General features: G+C 38.7%; 1 protein-coding gene across 1 annotated transcript in view; it reads left to right on the top strand.

Annotated features, from left to right (window-relative positions):
- Positions 1-14,488, top strand: part of ADCY8 (adenylate cyclase 8) — a 140,300-nt gene extending 125,812 nt beyond the window's left edge. The window contains exons 14-17 of the mRNA XM_065627743.1: positions 3,248-3,394; positions 10,229-10,321; positions 12,601-12,715; positions 14,001-14,488. Coding sequence (XP_065483815.1) covers positions 3,248-3,394; positions 10,229-10,321; positions 12,601-12,715; positions 14,001-14,488 — 843 coding nt within the window. The remainder of the gene's footprint in view (positions 1-3,247; positions 3,395-10,228; positions 10,322-12,600; positions 12,716-14,000) is intronic.
- The last annotated feature ends 3,326 nt before the right edge of the window (positions 14,489-17,814 follow it).

Here is a 17,814-nt window from a genome sequence, read left to right as displayed (position 1 = left end):
AGAGGATGTGATCATTGTCTTCAACTACCTAACAGGTGTTTATAGAGAAGACAGAGCCAAACTCTTCTCTAGTGTGCAAGTGGAAGGACAAGAGGCAACAACACAAGCTGCAGGAAGAAAAATCTCAGTCAAATACACAGGGCAAAAAAATCCCTGGGAAAGCAGTGTTGCATTGAGGTTCAGAAACGTTGTGAAATCTCCAGTCTTGGAAATATTCAGCCCTCAAATGAACAAAGCCATGAGAAACTTGACCTAATTGGCCCTGCTTTAAGTGGGAACTGTATTAGATGACCTTCAGAGGTCTCTTCCAATCTATGAGTCTTTGAAAATATAGTATTCTTAAAAAGGATATGTGACTTTAACAGAATGCTTATGCAAACTTAAGGTAGCCCAGTATTGTAGAAGTATTATTACAGCCCCGTCAGTTATTACAGAAGGAATCTGTGCAATGGGAGGCAACAGACCTGAGACCCTTGCATCTCCAGACCCAAGAGAATGTTTTTGCCATTTCATATTACCCCTGATTTGCCTCTTTGGGGCAGTTAACAAAACACCCATTGCAGAAACACAGTTTGTGGCTATGTTCCTAAAAAGTGTTTGTAATACACAAAGAAAAGCTGGATAACAGAGTCTCTGGGCATTCGTAAGACAGAGTTTGAAGAGACTTTGCTGAAGGGATAAAGGAAATTCCAGAATTTGTTTCTGAAAGCAGCAGTAAGACACTCACTCTTTACCTGAAATTAGACAAATGCATAGTATAATATTACCTGTGAATAAAAGCTATTGTGTGATGAAACTGAAATTTTCTTATGTAATGTTGGAATTATATTTTATAATGAAGAGGTCACAAGTGCTGCAAGATCCAGGTACTGATATATCTATTTATTGGGTAGAAAAGAGGGAATAAAGGCTACCCTTTTCTGATTGTACATTTTGGAAATAGGCGTAGCTAGAAGAATTAGACTGCACAAAGAGGAATTATTGTGTTCTGAAGATGTGATTTCAAATATCACCTAGGGAAGGACAACATAGTGAGAAGCTACAAGGAAAAGCACTTCAGAAATCAGCTTCTTGAGGAATTTTACACTCTGTGGGTAATAAACTGCCATAAAAACACTGCTCTGCACATAAGAAAATATATGTGTGAAAGCAACCAGGTTAAAATGCTTCATTGCAAATGGAGCAGATCCTGATACCAACCATGAGTGTATTTTGGCATATCCTCATTATGGATTTTCAGGGAATATATGTCCTCTCTTACACATTCATTTACATACACTTACACGCGCAATAATCTTCAAACGCAGACAGATGCCCCATGGATCACTGCTGATGCTCCAGTAATTTGCCACTGAATTGAATTCTACCACCCCTGCTTTTTGTAAGGCAATTTCCAGAATGACTATACTTGGGGGTGATTTATGCATGAGCCGGCTGGCTCTAACATCTACCAGATTTCAGTACAATCAATCCTGACATTCATGTCTGGCCATTAAGTTAATTTCTCTGGTCTCAAAAAATGAATTCCCAAATGTGTACTGTAAGCATTTTCTCATAGATGTATTATTTCTGTCTTGATGCTTCTTACCAAAAACAGAGCAGCTGAAGGCTCAGCCAGTTGTTTTCTGTCCTCATGATCTGAGGAAAGTGTATGCCTGAGCATATATATGCTTCTCCTAGCACATATTATCTAGGCTTCCATAAGCATCCATGAACTAACATGTGTATTACTTTTTTCTATACCTATGAAAGAGAATCATAGTGTCCTTAGAGTATGGCTTCCATGACCCTGCAGATGTTCTCCAGTGAAAGAAAGTGTAAGGGCAGGAAGGAAATCAGTCGTGTTTTTTTCTCAGTCAAAGCTTTGCAGTATCCTTGGAAACCAGCAGAATTTTCCCACTTTTACTATAGGCCACATTGTTCAAGAGTCTAGATAAGAAGCAACATTAACAGCATAGTAAATTACAGGGCAGGGGTTCAGGATGCTTGCTAGGGAGAAGCAGAATGAAGGAAGAAGAGGAGCCTGAGGTGTTCACAGTAGGTATACGGTGTCTAGCAGCAAGTCCTTTTACCATGGGAGCGAAGCACTAAAATTTCCTAAAGCACACACTACTCCAGGTCAGAATGTCATGAGACAAATCACAGAAATTAAAGTATCTGCCATTGGGTAAAACCACAGAGGCTGAAGCTAGAAACAATCAAACAAAAGAGAGCGCATGTGGTTTTGATATATTAGTCACTAGAAAGGCACACTAGGAGTTGGTGGCAGGCTATGTCCTAGGCTCTTCTAAAGTTGAAGTTAGTTTTATTCCTAAAAATTTGTTTGCATTCAGAGAAGAACTGACTGCATTTTCACATATGTAATGACAAGAACCCATCCATAAACAAAACTGTCATTCAGTACCAAAGTGAATTATATGAATAACACAAGTGGAGGCTCACCCCAGGACAGACTTTATCCTATTAGCCTCTTGCATCCAACTCCTTATAAGCTGCTTTCTGCCCAGTAACTGCTCACTTATCATCCTCACTTATGTTTCTCCCTCCTTCCAAACCCTAATAGCAGAAACCTTTCCCAGAGCCAGGAAACCAAATGGCTCCATAGTTCCCTTAGGAGAACCACAGTTTACTATAGAGCAGGGGCTCTCTGAAAACCTGTGAATAAAAAAAAATTCTGAAGACCTGTAGTAGTGTGAAGTATAAGTTATCCATTTGAAAATATGCTGAGAGGACTTCTTACAAAGATGTCGTATTAGCCACTTTAAATGGCCCCATCTGATCCCTGTTAATCAACAAATTTAGAAATATATTGTCAACTGCAAACATTTAAAACACAGACTTAAACAACAATAAATAATAAACATTACGTTCCTTTTAGTTGCCTAACAGCGTTTGATCCTCTGGTATTCATGGTTGCAAATGAATCCTTCATTTCTTTAAGTGGTTCCCCATATAAATCAGAGTGAAAAATTCTATTTTATTTTTGCTAGTGTACACCCTGACCTCAGAAGCAGAAAAAGCAGGCTTTCAAAGAAAGGGCAAACCCTGCATATATTCCATGATAAAAATGTGAGAGCTGTCAGCCTTCTCCTGTTGAACTTGGCTAACACTTAATATACTAATGCTAACCTCATATATTAAGGTATTAGGCATGGAAAAAAAATAAGAAACCTATTTTAATTGCAGCTAATTATGTTCTCATCCCTATATTACCACTTCAACATGTTTTTCTTCTCTATTCTTTTAGGAGTTATACTCTCAGTCCTATGATGCTGTTGGTGTGATGTTTGCTTCTATTCCTGGATTTGCTGACTTCTATTCCCAGACTGAGATGAATAAACAAGGAGTAGAATGTCTGCGTTTGCTAAATGAAATCATTGCAGACTTTGATGAGGTAATACCAGCTACTAGAGAAAATATGATAGTGCTTAAACAATGAGTTCCCAAATACTAAGTATGTCATCCTAAATTGTCAAATTTAGTAACTATTCTGCTTCCAATATTTTTTTATGTCAATTACTATTACAATTGTCTGTTTTAAATTTTGTACTTGGTCTTGCCAAACTTTAGTCTGAATGATGTAGTGAGATAGAGACTGAAATCGATAGTTACTTGAGTATAAACACACATTAAAAAAACCCAACAAAAACAACAACAAAAACAAACAAAAAACCAAACAAACAAACAACAACAACAACAAAACCACAACCTGCACCAGTGTATCTAGAAGTAGACCATGCCTTAATTTTGTAGAAGAAAGAAGGATGATGGTATTTGCAACACTCCTGGAAAGCAGTGGTCTAAATCCAAAAAGATAAAGATACTGTTTTGAAGACATTATTCAAATGGATTCAATTAATATTAAAGGTAAAACAGTATCAAGTTGAATGGGAAGCACACAACTTAGAATCAAACATTGGATAGAGAATGAAAGGTGGTGACATATTAACTGAGGAGATTGTCTGGTCAAGTACGTCATACAGAGGTAAATGAAGTATGCCATACAGAGGTAAATGAAGTAAGGTAAATGAAGTATTGTACTGAGGAATGCAGAGGTGAAGGGAAATGTAAAAAAAAATATATAAAATAAAAGGACATAAAAAGGAAAAATAATATATTTAGGTATCCTGTCCAGTTAATTTCAGAAAGGGAGATGAGGAAGGGATAAAATAAACAGGAAAAGCCAGATCCCCAGTGTAGGTATTGCCAAGTGGAAGAGGAAGCCAGGAGCAAGTTCCATAGTTGGTATCGCAGAGTCTGCCAACTTGTTAGCAAGGAAGCTTAGACAGGTGCTATCATGTCCTGCAGTGAGTCCGAGATAAATTAAGAGAGGGGACAAAGCACAGACCATCAAAGAGCTTTGAAAAAACTTTAGAACTAGGAAGGGTGAAAAAGTAAGGCCAAAATTATCGCGTGTGGGGAATTTTAATGTCTACACTGCAAGCAGTTTTCAGGACTCTGTAGCCCTCCTGAGCTCCCCAAGTGGTAGAAGCAGAATCTGACCCATCTCTGTACTTAACAGTGAGATTGGTTCTGTGTGCCAGGCTGGGATGGTCCAGATAAAAAAGGGAGAAGAAAGTCAGAGATGGTAGTGGTATCATAAGTCTGCAACTGGAGAAGTTATTTAAAGAGAAAGTAGGAAAAAGACACTCTTTTCAGAATTCTGCTGAGCAAGAAAAGATTAGCGTTAAACACGACACCAGGGGAGAGGGCACACAGACAGTGAGAAATCATTGAGAAACTGTAAAAAATCCTGCCCAAGGAACCCATGGTCTGTTTATCCCAAGGAATTTTTCTATTGTGGTAGAGTATTGACTGGAGAAGTGATGGGTGTTTTGTCAGCAGAAAATTAATATGCAGTTCAAGAAAATTGAAGGAATTACTTTGTTCCCTCAAAAGGAGCTGGATCTGGATCTCGCATCCCACATGAGCTGTGTTACCATGGAGCAATTGTCTAAAACAGAGAAGGGAAAAACTCCACTTAGATTTGAAAAAAAGAGAACATCTTTTACCACTTTGGGTCTCAACTCAAAAAGCGTTATCAGCATGCAAAAGACTGATTTTTTAGAGAAGACAAGAAGGCAAACTTAGTCTTTGCATCTGGACCAGGATTCTGCCCGTAGATTAAGCATACAGAAAATGTTTGGGGTTTGTTTTGTTTTGTTTTGTTTTGTTTTGTTTAAAAAATAAATAAATAAAGCATATGCAGAGTTCAGACCTCTCCAGGGCTTAAAATAGAGCTGAATGAAGATTTTAGAATTGCTGTCTTTCTTTTTTTTTTTAACTTATTTAATCCTACCTTAGCCCTACTTTAAAATTCTATCACTCTTTGAGGATCTAACCTAGAGATTTTGTTTTGGTTTTTTTGTTTTGAAGAGGAAGTAACTCCAAGGGCTTCAGAGGAAGGTACTAGAGGAAAAAATGAAAGTGGAAGGCATACAACTGAGAAAAAGAGATTAGAAAAAAAAATTTCTTTTTTTCATTCCATCCTCAGCAGCAAGTGCCTAAGGCCTCTCATAAGTTTTGAAGAGTTTGCTTCTCTGATCAAAGTTATATTATCTTAATTTCAAAAGTGGAAAACAAAGACACAAAGGAGTAATTGACTTTCCTGCTTTTCTTTTTTTTTCACAAAGATATATGTACCCATATCAGAATGAAAATATGAACATAGTTGGGTCTTAATTTCATCCGTCATCCTTCCTCATCCTGGGCCTCTGCATGGGGAATGTTCACAGAGTGGAGACTCATAGAAACTGGACCAGGGTTAAGATTACCAAATTCTGAGAGACAATGAAATGGAGAATTTGTCCATATAATTGATCAGATAACAAAATTACTAGTGGAAAATAGAACTCACAGGTGATGCATCCCTGTGCATGTTAGTAGAAAACAAAACTACTCTCTTATGAGAAGAGCTCTGTCACCTTCTATGCTCCTTTACTGCTTTTTCTGTAGGTATAAATACCTGCATTTTTCTCCGAGATCTTGCACAGCTGTCAGCACAGTTCTTGATTAATAGTTTCGTTTTTCTTTCCAGATCTGATTAAAATGATTATGGTTCAAACTTAATGCAAAGCCTATTGCTATGAATTAATTTAAGACATTTTGTCAGGCATGTTCGTATAATCTTCACAACAGAATTCCATTGCTGCCACGGCAATTACTGAAGACAAAATTTTCATCAAAACACTAACCCAATATTATATTCGGGGCCCTAACACCTGCTCTGTAATTAATAAAGGACGTAATTAGGGACTGTATTACGTCCCAGACATGTTTAGTTGAAAAATAGATATGTTCTTGGTACGGGCAGTAAATGAAATTATGCGATCCCCTGCTGACTGCTAACCTATTTCCAGAATGGTCATGCCATTAGTTTATTCTGTCTGAACAGTCTGCAAGGTGATAGGCCAGCCAGAACAACTGAAGTGAGTAATCTTACCCATGGAAAAGGAACCAGAAGCCATTTCAGATATGCTGTTTCAGGGCCAATGATGTTTCCATGTAACTGAAACAACATGATGTCACTATTCCTTGTTTTTCATGACGTTCCTTGCCAAGATTGTCTGCTCTCTCCTTACAGTTCTGGAAGTCAAATGTAGATGTGCAGCTTTAAAGCACAGCAGATCTGTTAGCCATGGGAAAACTTTGCTCCTCAGCATCAAGGGAACACCTCCGTAGAGATACCCAAGTGTAGAACTCTTAGCACAGGAGTGTGAGACATTGCTACCTCATGCCATTTGAGATATCCCAGGTTATTTGAGACACCCACATGGGATTGTCAGGTCCCATACTACACTATCAGAAAACTCATGCTCTTCTGGAGCAAGCCATTGGAGATCTTTCAGGGAAGCATTCTCTGGATGACAAGAGACATCTGTGTTTAGAGAACTGAATTGAGTTCCTCATCTCAAATCAGATTCTATACTGTGAGTCCCTTCCTTTCCTTACATAGATAATAGTAGTAGAGGTGTTGTGTCCATAGAGCCAGGAAGATGTTTCTGAATGAAAGCAGTGGTAAAAATACAAATCGACCTGTTTTGGAAAATGTGATCTGCACATGACAAGAATATCTGGATTATTACTTTCTTCTTTTTAGAGGAGTTTCCTTGTTACTACAAAACAGAAAGTTTACAATCCAGATGTTATTTTGGTTTGCAGTTAGTGGATCTATGTTAGACAGTCAAAGGCAGTCAAATAAATAGTGAATGGTGGAACAGAACCTGTCAACAACAACTGCATGAGGTAGGAGCCCATAGAGGACTCAGGTTGTGACTGGGTCTTTCTTAGGGAGCCAGGGGAACCTTGTCCAAAAGTCCATCTTGGGGAGTAGGTGACTGACTTTTCTTAAAACATTGCCTTTGCTCAGGGTTGTTTTTCCCTGATGGTTCACAAATCTCTCAATTTCCAAATTATCCAGGCTTCGTGACAACTGAGGCAGAATGAGAGGTGTTGGTTTCTGGACTGAGAAAAGGAGATTTTTATATATATAAACATAATCATTATAAAATACAGTTCTATATAATTTCCTATTTTGTACTCAAGCACAGAGGTGCTGACAGGAACAGTTCATACATCGAAAACCAAACATGAACATTGAAAATCTACTTTCATAATTACCCATTTTTATGCGACTGTAGTCTTAAGACGCATACAGGGTTAAACTCCCATTCTTAGAGATGCTGCACCAAAAATAATATTGGAACATTTCTCTTGAAGATTATGAGTCTTGAAGGAATTTTTTTTTCTGGATTGTAATAATGTTTCTAGCCTTTCTTAATCTACCATTTATGTATCTTAGTGATATTACAGTTGGGATTTGTGCTTTAATAAGAGCTTTCTTGTTCATGGGCTCTTTTTCCCTCCATTTTCTTTGTCCTGCAGTGATTTACACAGTGTTTATGACAACAGATTTAATATATTGTGTTGCCACAAGTTGAGGTTTTTGGCAGAAAACAAGATCCTGCTTTCAGACTGCTGATTACTTTGCAGTTGTGTTCCATGTCCTGCAACATCTTCTTTTGTACTACTTCGTACATGTTTCATTGCATGTGTATATCCCAGGGTCTCACTTCCATATGACCTTGGCAGTACATGAATGGCAACTTCATGCCATTAGTTGCTTCTCAGATACCAACCACATTCAAGTGTTTGAAAATGTTCCCTGAATTATTTTGGTAAATTAGCGAGGCCATTTAAAATGTCATAAAAATAGCAGCTGATTTAGGACTGAGTTGGAATATCTTTCCCCAATATCAAAATCCATCATCCTGTCATACTGTGAAGAAAGTAATTGGTAAATAAAACATTATTTGAAGAAGGAAATAATCTATCTAACAGACAGGATAAAGCTGGAAAAAACAGATTTGGAAACAATAATGAATGAGAAGAAAAAAGATAACATGAGATTATTTCTTCTAAATTGCCTCACAGCCAGTAGGTTCTTTCTTTCTTAAAAAGAGTCATTTTAGATATGTATCATACATTTTAAATTACTGTGCTGTTTGCTGTTACTTCCAGCAACCATCTGGAAATGAAAATATAGGCTGTTTTTAACCACAAGCATTTTCTCCCCTTGCCCACACACCTGGTGCTCTCAGACTGCTCACAAAAGCCGAGCTGCAAGAAGTGATCTTTTTCTTTAAGAGAGCAGTTGGAAGAGCTGCCCTTGTAGGAGGGAAATGCAGATAATGGGCTTTTCTGGTAGTTTGAAGAAAAATGAGAAGCAGGTCAAGATTTTGGACTTTCCTGACTTGGAAGGGAGCCATTAACCATATGGCTTTGTGTTGCCTGTGCACAATGCTGTGCAGGCTCCCATTAGAGACAGATGGTGTGATATCTACACATGAACAGCAAAGCTTCCGAGACCTCAGCGCTCTGGCTGACGTACACTGTGGTTAGTTCAATGGCAGGGGATATTTCATGTTATGCTTTTGGTATGTTTCTCCCTTTGAATGAAATAATCCCTTTAGTTTTTAATTGACAGGAAACTCAAACCCACAAAATGGAAAAAGAATGCCTGGCAGTGTATAAAAGAAGGGGGAAACGCATCATTAAATTTTTGCTTGACCACAGCAAGAATTTTTTTCGTTCAAATCCCAACTAAGTTGAGGCTTTAGAACTGAAAATTTGAAATTCCTTGTGTCTAAGAACTAGTATTTTGTTGTTTGTTTGTTTGTTTTCTCCCAGGACTGCCTAACCATATTGATATCTACATTTATTAGACACCACACTGAAGTATTATCAAGTTTACTGGGGTATTTTGGTATTAACATCAGCAAGACGTATTTTTAAGGTCTGTGATGAGGTGATTTGTGCCCATAACCCACATAAAACTATTGTTATTGATAGAGTTCACAACCTGAACTCTGCTTAGGTCTCTCAAAAATATAAATCTTTGGCTTCTATTTCATGGAAAGTCCAAAATTAAACTGTGAATATGGACTTAGAATAAGGACCAAACTGTCACTCCCACTACACTAGTGCATTAGTCACTAGACTAAATTTATTCTTCTTGGAGATTCTCAGTCTGACAAATTCTTTATTCCTACTTAGCACCTATAGCTACCCCAAATAGATACGGGTGTTTACCACTTCCTATTGGTTCCCTGTATTTTTTGTAGAAGGGGACAATACATAACAAAAGTGCAGACCAAATGACCCAATGGACACACCAGTGTTAGGTCTGACAGTGGTAGATGAAATCATGGAGTACAGGAGAACTTGAACTCTCACAGAAGTTCTTTGGAGTCATCTACCTCCATCCATTGACTGTGTAAGATGGTTAAAATGGGCATTGCAAGTGAACTGGATTCCCTTTCACACTGGTTTCATCATCTGAATTGTTGTTGTAACAGCATTTAATTTGTAAACTGAACTCCTCCAAAAGAGATTTAGGAACACTTTCAAGTCATCAGGTTTACTTAAATTTGCCCATAGATACATAGAGAGCCTGTCTTCACTAATTTTCAGTGATTATACCTCAGAAAACAGAGGACTCATCTGCATTTGAGTTATGCTGGAACATCCATGTGTTATATTATGCATTATGTGATTTACCAAACAGTACAATTCAGCTTGAATGCACTCTATGAGTAGATGATGTTGTTCAGTTTGTCTCAGAATCCAACTGGAGGATACTATGAGTATAATGATTCATTTTGATATCTGTAGAAGCATTTTGCATTAAGAATTACAGACGTAACAGCATTTTTAACATATGCATTAGTTACTAGGTGAAGAGAGATTTCAAGATATTGAAAAAATTAAAACAATTGGCAGCACATACATGGCCGTGTCAGGATTATCACCTGAAAAACAGGTAAGACAATAGTTTTCATTAAGAAACAAAGCTTTCAGTGTGTTCCCGTGTTCATATTAGAGAACATTAGTGTTATCTTTCTGTTATTCGTAGAGCTGCCTTTGCTAAATAAAATAGACATTTGGGGCTTCTGACAGACAACAGTTGCACTTCTTGATGAATTGAAATGTCATCTTGTGCTCAGAACAAGAACCATATGGATTCCTTCCTCAAATTCAGGCTTAGAAAAAGAATCTCCTTTCAATCACACTGATGTGAATCTAGAGCAGGTCTATCTATATCTTTGGACATAAGTTAAAGTTACCCCTGTAACTCAGACCAGAATATGGCTGGCATCCTCCAAAAATCTATGAAGATAGAGGGTCTCTTAACTGACAAAAGGTTGTATTTAAACATTTTTGTAATGACGTAGCTGTATATCTACAGGCAGCCTGATAAACTATACATCAAAAAGAAAGCAGACTCATTGGTTCAACTGAAGAATATCACAAAGCATGAAGTCTGCACTCTGCCCTCATTGCAGGGGTGTAAATCAAGCTGGGGGAAAAATCAGCCACAGGGGACACATGCACAGTCACAGCCATAAACCTCAGATAAGTCAGATGAGAGAAATCCATTCATAATTACACCCAAGGATATGCCTGAAGTGGGTCTCCAAAGGAATAAGATGAGGCTCTAAAACACATCCAGCAAGAAGCTGGCTGTTGCTGAAATCTGTCTTGCTAGGCAACCGGTGCCTCTCCCCAAGGAAGAGCACCACAAAAAAGGTTGTGCTGCCCCAGATCAACCAAAAAGTGGGAATCAGATCTGCCCACGTTGACTGCAACTGCCAGAAAAGCAGAAGTCAGATTAATGTGAGCTTTATAAATTAGAAAATTTCCATTGTTTGTTTAGAATACATTATAAAATATGTGGAGTATAACTAGCTGAGCATCTCCCACCTACAGAGTAACAAGTGATGCTGACAGCTAGAAATCCACAAAACTAGGCATGCATGAGATTTTGTTTGTTCCAACTCAAAATGCTTCAGTACAGAGATGAGCAAAGAAAGACTGAAAATCAAGGAGGTAGCTGGTTACAGCTACACAGCTCCTAACCACTTCTTTTGGCTCCTGATGTGAGTAAAAATTCAAAGGGAGAAAATCTTTACTGCATTTGCAGGACTGATTAATTTTTCTTGAACTATAATAGCATAACAGAATTGTTATGCATGTCTTAAATATACTGATCTTCATACATACATGTCTGTCACCTTGTCAGCATCTCAGAGGTGAGGGCTGCTGAGGGAGGTTGACACACTGTGAACTGAATGAGGCTGAGGACAAGGACCGAGCACAGCGTGAACAGAATGGAGTAATGCCAGGGAGATGCTTATATTCCGGATTAAAAACTATGGATGACAAAAATTGCAAAGGGCTGGACTGCATGACCCAGGGAGAGCCTTGGAATGCTTCATTCCTATGGAGTGGAAATTTGTTTGATAAAAGTATCACCTAGTTTCAGAATACATGAGATGTTACCATACCATTATCGCACCAAAACCACAACTGTTCCTTACTCCACTGTCCACTCACAGAAACAGTTAAGGAGTTCCCTGTCCTCGAGAGTCTCTGCCCCACCATCTGCCCTGCTGGTGTTCTGGGAAGACCAAAACCCACTCCTGGTCCCCATTCCAATAATGGATTTCCCTGCAGGAATGGGAATCCAGGGGAAGGAGCAGGGAGTGACCTGACTGCTCTAAGAAGAGGTGATTAATGAGCTACAGAATAGCCTTTCCTCTCCCACATAACCATTCCCAGGTTGCCTGGCTTGCCCTGTTGTTCCTCTCAGTGTTCCATCCCTGAGAGCACTGGAATTGGTACTTTTCCTGGGTGACAGTTTCAGCAAAGGAGAGTTATGTCTTTCACTTCTTTCGCTCATCCCTGGTTCTCACCGGTTTTTGTCTCTTGCACCTAAGCTAACTCAATCCTCTCTATACTTTCTTGCTCAGTCTTAGATAGATTTGACATGCTTTATTAATTCCCATGTTTACCTGTCCAATTATCGGCAGGAAATTACTTTCTTTGGTACTTCATGCTAAGTTCTCTATATCCAGGTATACAACTATAATATAAATGGGAAGTATTACCATTAATAATGCCCTGCTTCTCTTGTTTCTAGTATGGTGAGACTGTTCTTACGATTTCTAAATTCAGATACTTGACACTTGGTAGGGATGGGTGGGAGCTGGGAAAATTGCAAAATCTTTCTAACATAGTGGTTTATAACTTAATCCTCAGCAATGTGAAGACAAATGGGGGCATTTGTGTGCTCTGGCTGACTTCTCCATAGCTCTGAATGAAAGCATACAGGAGATCAACAAACATTCATTCAACAACTTTGAACTCCGTATTGGTAAGCAGAGTTCAAACATGAGAATTAAAATGTGGTTTTGTCTGCAAGGATCCAGCTCTGTAAGTGTACCCCAGGAGCATTGCAATGACCTGTGCAATTTTAAATACCTCAAATACTGAAGCTCCTCTTTTCAAATTGACTTCATCCTAGACAAAGTTAGAGATAGGAATTGCTCTGTTTGCAGATCATGGGCCCTGGTTTGGGGACTGCAGAATTTCTAAGGTTTAGTTTCTCCTAAACCCTTAGAGTAGTACTTTGGTTTTGCACAAAAACTGAATGCCAGTTCTGACGTGACCTGTCCCAGTGGCAGCAGCTCTGATTTGCTGTGATGGAGAACCTGTTATCCTGGATGGGAAATCCTGGATGGGTAGTAAGAAGGGACATGAAAAGGTGGCCTGGATATATGCAACATGGTAGGAGCAAATCTCATGGCTTCTCATGCTGACTGGATCGCTGGCCAAAAACAAAAAGCCAACCAGAAGAAACGTGTTCTTTATGGACTACCCTGCCATAAAAAAAAAGATGAAGTATATTCATCAGCCACAGCATGAAGGATCACAGCATCACTGTCTGTGATCCGTACTTCCCAACAGTTTTAAACAGAATACTCTCAGTTCCCAAGATTTCTTGGGCAAAACGCATCCACTCTTAGTAGGTATGGATCACTGGCAAAGATTTCATCGAGCACAAATGCAACAGTATTTGGAAGCCATTTCTATTACCAATTTTTAAAAATATTCTTTAAAAAAAATCTAAAAAACTAAGATCCTTTTCCCAAATATGTGCCTTTCACTATCACTAAATATATTCTTAAATCACTGATGTAGAAAAAAAAAAAGCCTCTTCTTTATTATTACATGTCTTTAGTTTATACAATAATCTTACAAGATTCAGTCTTTCAATAACTTTGTAGAATACTTTAATATTTTCACTTCATGGAACATAGGAATGTAAATTATTGATTTTATAGCACTAAGAAGGTTGCATTCAATAAGTACAGACACAGAAAGATCCTTCCAGAGAGATCTTTCCTACTACATAAGAATCAGTTTGCAGGACCTAGTGTGCTGAATACAGATGATACATAAGTACTGTGATTCTACTGTGACGAACGTCCTGTAAAATAAGTCTGACATTTTTTCTTACTTTCTTTGTGTATACGCCTCTTCCTTAAGCTCAGTGATAAGTGTATCTGAACCTGGCTCACCTGGTTCTTGAGTGCAAATATGGTTTTCAGCCATTCTTTCTAACTGGCTACCTCTTCTCATTTTTTTTTTTTTAATAGGGATTAGCCATGGCTCTGTTGTAGCAGGAGTTATCGGTGCTAAGAAACCCCAATATGATATCTGGGGCAAAACAGTTAATTTAGCAAGTCGGATGGACAGCACAGGTGTTAGTGGCAGAATACAAGTGCCTGAAGAAACGTATCTGATCCTGAAAGACCGGGGATTTGCCTTCGACTACCGAGGAGAGATTTATGTCAAAGGTATCAGTGAACAGGAAGGAAAAATCAAAACGTATTTTCTTCTAGGAAGAGTTCAACCAAATCCTTTAATCTTACAACCAAGAAAACTGACTGGACAGTATTCATTAGCAGCTGTTGTACTAGGACTTGTACAGTCTCTTAACAGGCAAAAACAGAAGCAAATCCTTAATGAGAACAATAATTCTGGAATCATAAAAGGACATTACAACCGGAGGACTTTGCTCACTCCCGGTGGATCTGAGGCAGCAGTCCAGGCAGAGGGGGCTGACAAAACTGAAATGCCATAATCAGCATTTTGTTTGTGTTCTTTTTTTTGTATTTCTTTTATATATAAAAATAAATATACAAATAAAAAGGATTTAATTTTTTTTAGAACAAGTGTGATTATTTTCTGGTGTGATGTTTCTATGAGATTCAAATTCCCACATTTTAACCAATGATGTGAGCATCTCTCCCCTCAGCTGTGATTAACTTCTGGAAGTCCAGACATAGTAGCCTTAAGCCACCACTCTGTTGTGTCAGTTACCTGTAGAAAGGGGCAAGAATAAATCCCTGACTGAAGAGACTTAGAACACAAATTTATACAGGGAGTTAATCATGAGGAAAGGAGGCAATACTGTCCATACTTTTTGGGTGAAAGCAAAGGCATAAGGAGATTGAGTACCTAGCACCTAAGCTAGTTACCTGGTGTCCATGAGAGCCAGGAAAAAGCTAGTTGATGAAGCAAAAGGATTTTAAGATGTATCTGTCTGGGAGATAGATGAGGTTGATCTTACCCAAAACTCACTGATTCCATTGAGTCCACTGGCTATGGGCTGTTAAAACAGCCTCAGGCCTTCTCACAAGTGGGTGACTGCGCTGTAGACAGATAAATTAATCCACCTGATCTCTTGCACTCATGAGAGGAGGACAAACCTCTCCTGTAGGCACTATATCTTATCTGCCAGTCCCATTTGGAGGGCTCAAATGCACTGTGGTACCTTGACTGGCACAATACACCTATGAATGGATGGCAGAATTAGACCTTGAATGATGTGTCTGTAGTCGACAGCTGAGTCTATTGTCCAGTCAAGGAACTAACCAAATTCTCTGGAGTCACTTTCCAGAGCTTAGCTCTTAACCCCATCACCAGATCTGTGTTTTTACCTAAACAAGGGCTCTCTGACGCTGTTAAATGAGTATGTGCTGAAGTATAGTAGGAAATAAAGCTAACTGCTTAGTTGCCTCAAGAGGGAGAGAGGCCAAGACTGAGGACACCCCAAATTATGTGCCAGCATGAAGACTGGGATCCTGCAATGGCACATGTCAGTGCTACAAGCTCTGTATCAAAAGAAGGATAAAATTTTTGGAGATGGCTAATCATGTTCCCCTTGGAAACAGTAAATATATTGCACCAGTTCCTATATGCATCAGTGCCATGATTCACACTGAGCTGTGAAGTGTACAAATGAGCCTCTCATCAAGTCTGTATGCTCAAAGAAGCTGGGGTTTGTCTCAGTAAATATTATCTTTAAAATAAATCACAGGTGGAAGAAGCAGAACCTGTAATCACACAGCAATCCCCAGACGAGATCCCACAAAACAAATATAGTGCAGCATTTGGATTCTTTGTAAATATGGGCCTTGCTTTTTACAGGCTGTTACCCAGTCCTTCATAAAAACTGAGATATCTTGGGAGCATCACCACTGGACCAGGTACATTTTTATAAAGATGGCCAGCATGGCTAGGAAGTATTGATTCCTACATTTTATGAAACACCATTGTTTACTAACAAAAGAGGCACCAAAACATGAAAATGTTGAATTGTAATGAGACAAAAATAATGTTTGTTGTTGTAAAATAGCCTGGTGAATGAGTATGTGGGGCAAAATTTAAACAGTTGAGTGCTGTCTTCAGAAATGGAAAATAATAAAAATTACCAAATAATTTTCAGACAAAACTGTATCACTGAAAGATGGGACTGAGCACAGATAGCATATCAGTCTGAAAAGTCACACCTAGTAATGAAGCTGCCAGTAACTGAGCTCTCATTCCAAATTTATTACTCCTTTGATCACCCACAAATATTTCTTTTTATGCCACATAGGGAAAGCTGAGGCCCTCAGCTTGCCCAGGCCAGTGCTGATACTGTAGGAGATGAAGACAAGGAAGGTCTAGCATCTGAAGCAGTTAAATTAATTTCACATTTACAGTGGTATTTGAGGCAATAAAGAAGGAAGTTTTGACTGGTTTAAACAGCTCATCAACAGCTGTGCTCTCCACAGCTTATTTCATTGTTGAATTGGTTCATTTCTCCTGGTTCCCAGAAAATTTAATTCCTGCTAAATACATATCCCAGCTGAACTGGTTTTCTAATTCTCACCACTGCTGTCAGCCTCTGTAATGACAACTAGCAGTGAGTGGAAGGTGTTAATCGGATAACAGGGTTGGAGACTGGAGCTGTGAGGGCAACTTCACTGGTCCTTAGCAGGAGCCCAAATCTGCTCCTTATCATAGACACAGATGGCTTTCTGTGTTATCCCTCTCAAAATCTCCATTAGCATAACTCTGTTCCCAAGTAAAATTGTCTGCTAATGAAACCTGAGTCTGTGCTGGCCAGATAAAGTGTTTGCTAAATCAGCTCATTGCCATGAATAATTCTTTAGTGAGGAATTTCACCTGTGACTGCCGTAGGTAAATCTCTGCTTGGGACTATTTGTCTGCACTAGATGGTTATTTATCACCCCAGCAATTACACTGCTTGTTCCTTTTCCAAGTGTGGTGACCTCAAAGGTTCAGCAACGTTATTTCTCATTGTAGTATCTGTTTTCAGTGGAGCAGCAGCTATTATTTATGCTCTCAGTCTTCTAGTTTTACTCTGTGACCTTATGGTACCATTAGAGTATTCAGCTTTCCCTCACAACTCTATCTTCAGGGTTTCTTGTTCATACAGGATACTACTGCTCATACAAGAAGGACCTATAAAGCCAAAACATAGCCTTAATATCCTTTGAAACATGCATGCTGGGGATAACAAAGGCAAATTGCCTTGATTTTGTAACTCTTTGGCCATATCAGCTAGCCAATATTGAAAGCTTTCCCAGATTTTCCCCACTAAGAGGAGAAAGCATTGACAAAATCTGACTATACTCTTTGATGTCATCTTATTTATTTCTACAAATGTTTATTGCAAAAACAAACAGCAGCCAGCTGTTTGGTCAGAAATTTGTACCTTGGTCCCTCCAACAAGCTCCGTGCATAAGCTCTGCTGCCTTAAATATTTTCTAAATGAATGGGCTGAAATCCGCAGTTTTCTTCACTGAAAAATCAACATACAACCAACTACATCAAGGGCAGTTTATGCCAGCTTTGAAGTACTCATTCTTAATCATTAAAGCAGATGGAATATTGACTATCTGGACCAAAAATCATTATTCTATAGTGCTCCAAGTGTATATTTTCAACCATCACTCCTATATTCTAGCCAAGATAATATCTGTTGCGAGAGCGCTTGTTTGCATGACAGTCAAAAGGTTTTAGTGTTGATTAATTTATGCCATTCACCAATTTCAGTAATATCTTTTCAGAAAGTCACAGTCAGGAACTGATAACAGTCAAGGTATCTACTCTTAT

Source organism: Caloenas nicobarica, chromosome 2 (genome assembly GCF_036013445.1).
Source record: "Caloenas nicobarica isolate bCalNic1 chromosome 2, bCalNic1.hap1, whole genome shotgun sequence".
In the NCBI taxonomy this organism is placed as follows: domain Eukaryota; kingdom Metazoa; phylum Chordata; class Aves; order Columbiformes; family Columbidae; genus Caloenas; species Caloenas nicobarica.
The sequence above is the reverse complement of the archived record's forward strand: the minus strand, read 5'-3'. Positions and strand labels throughout refer to the sequence as shown.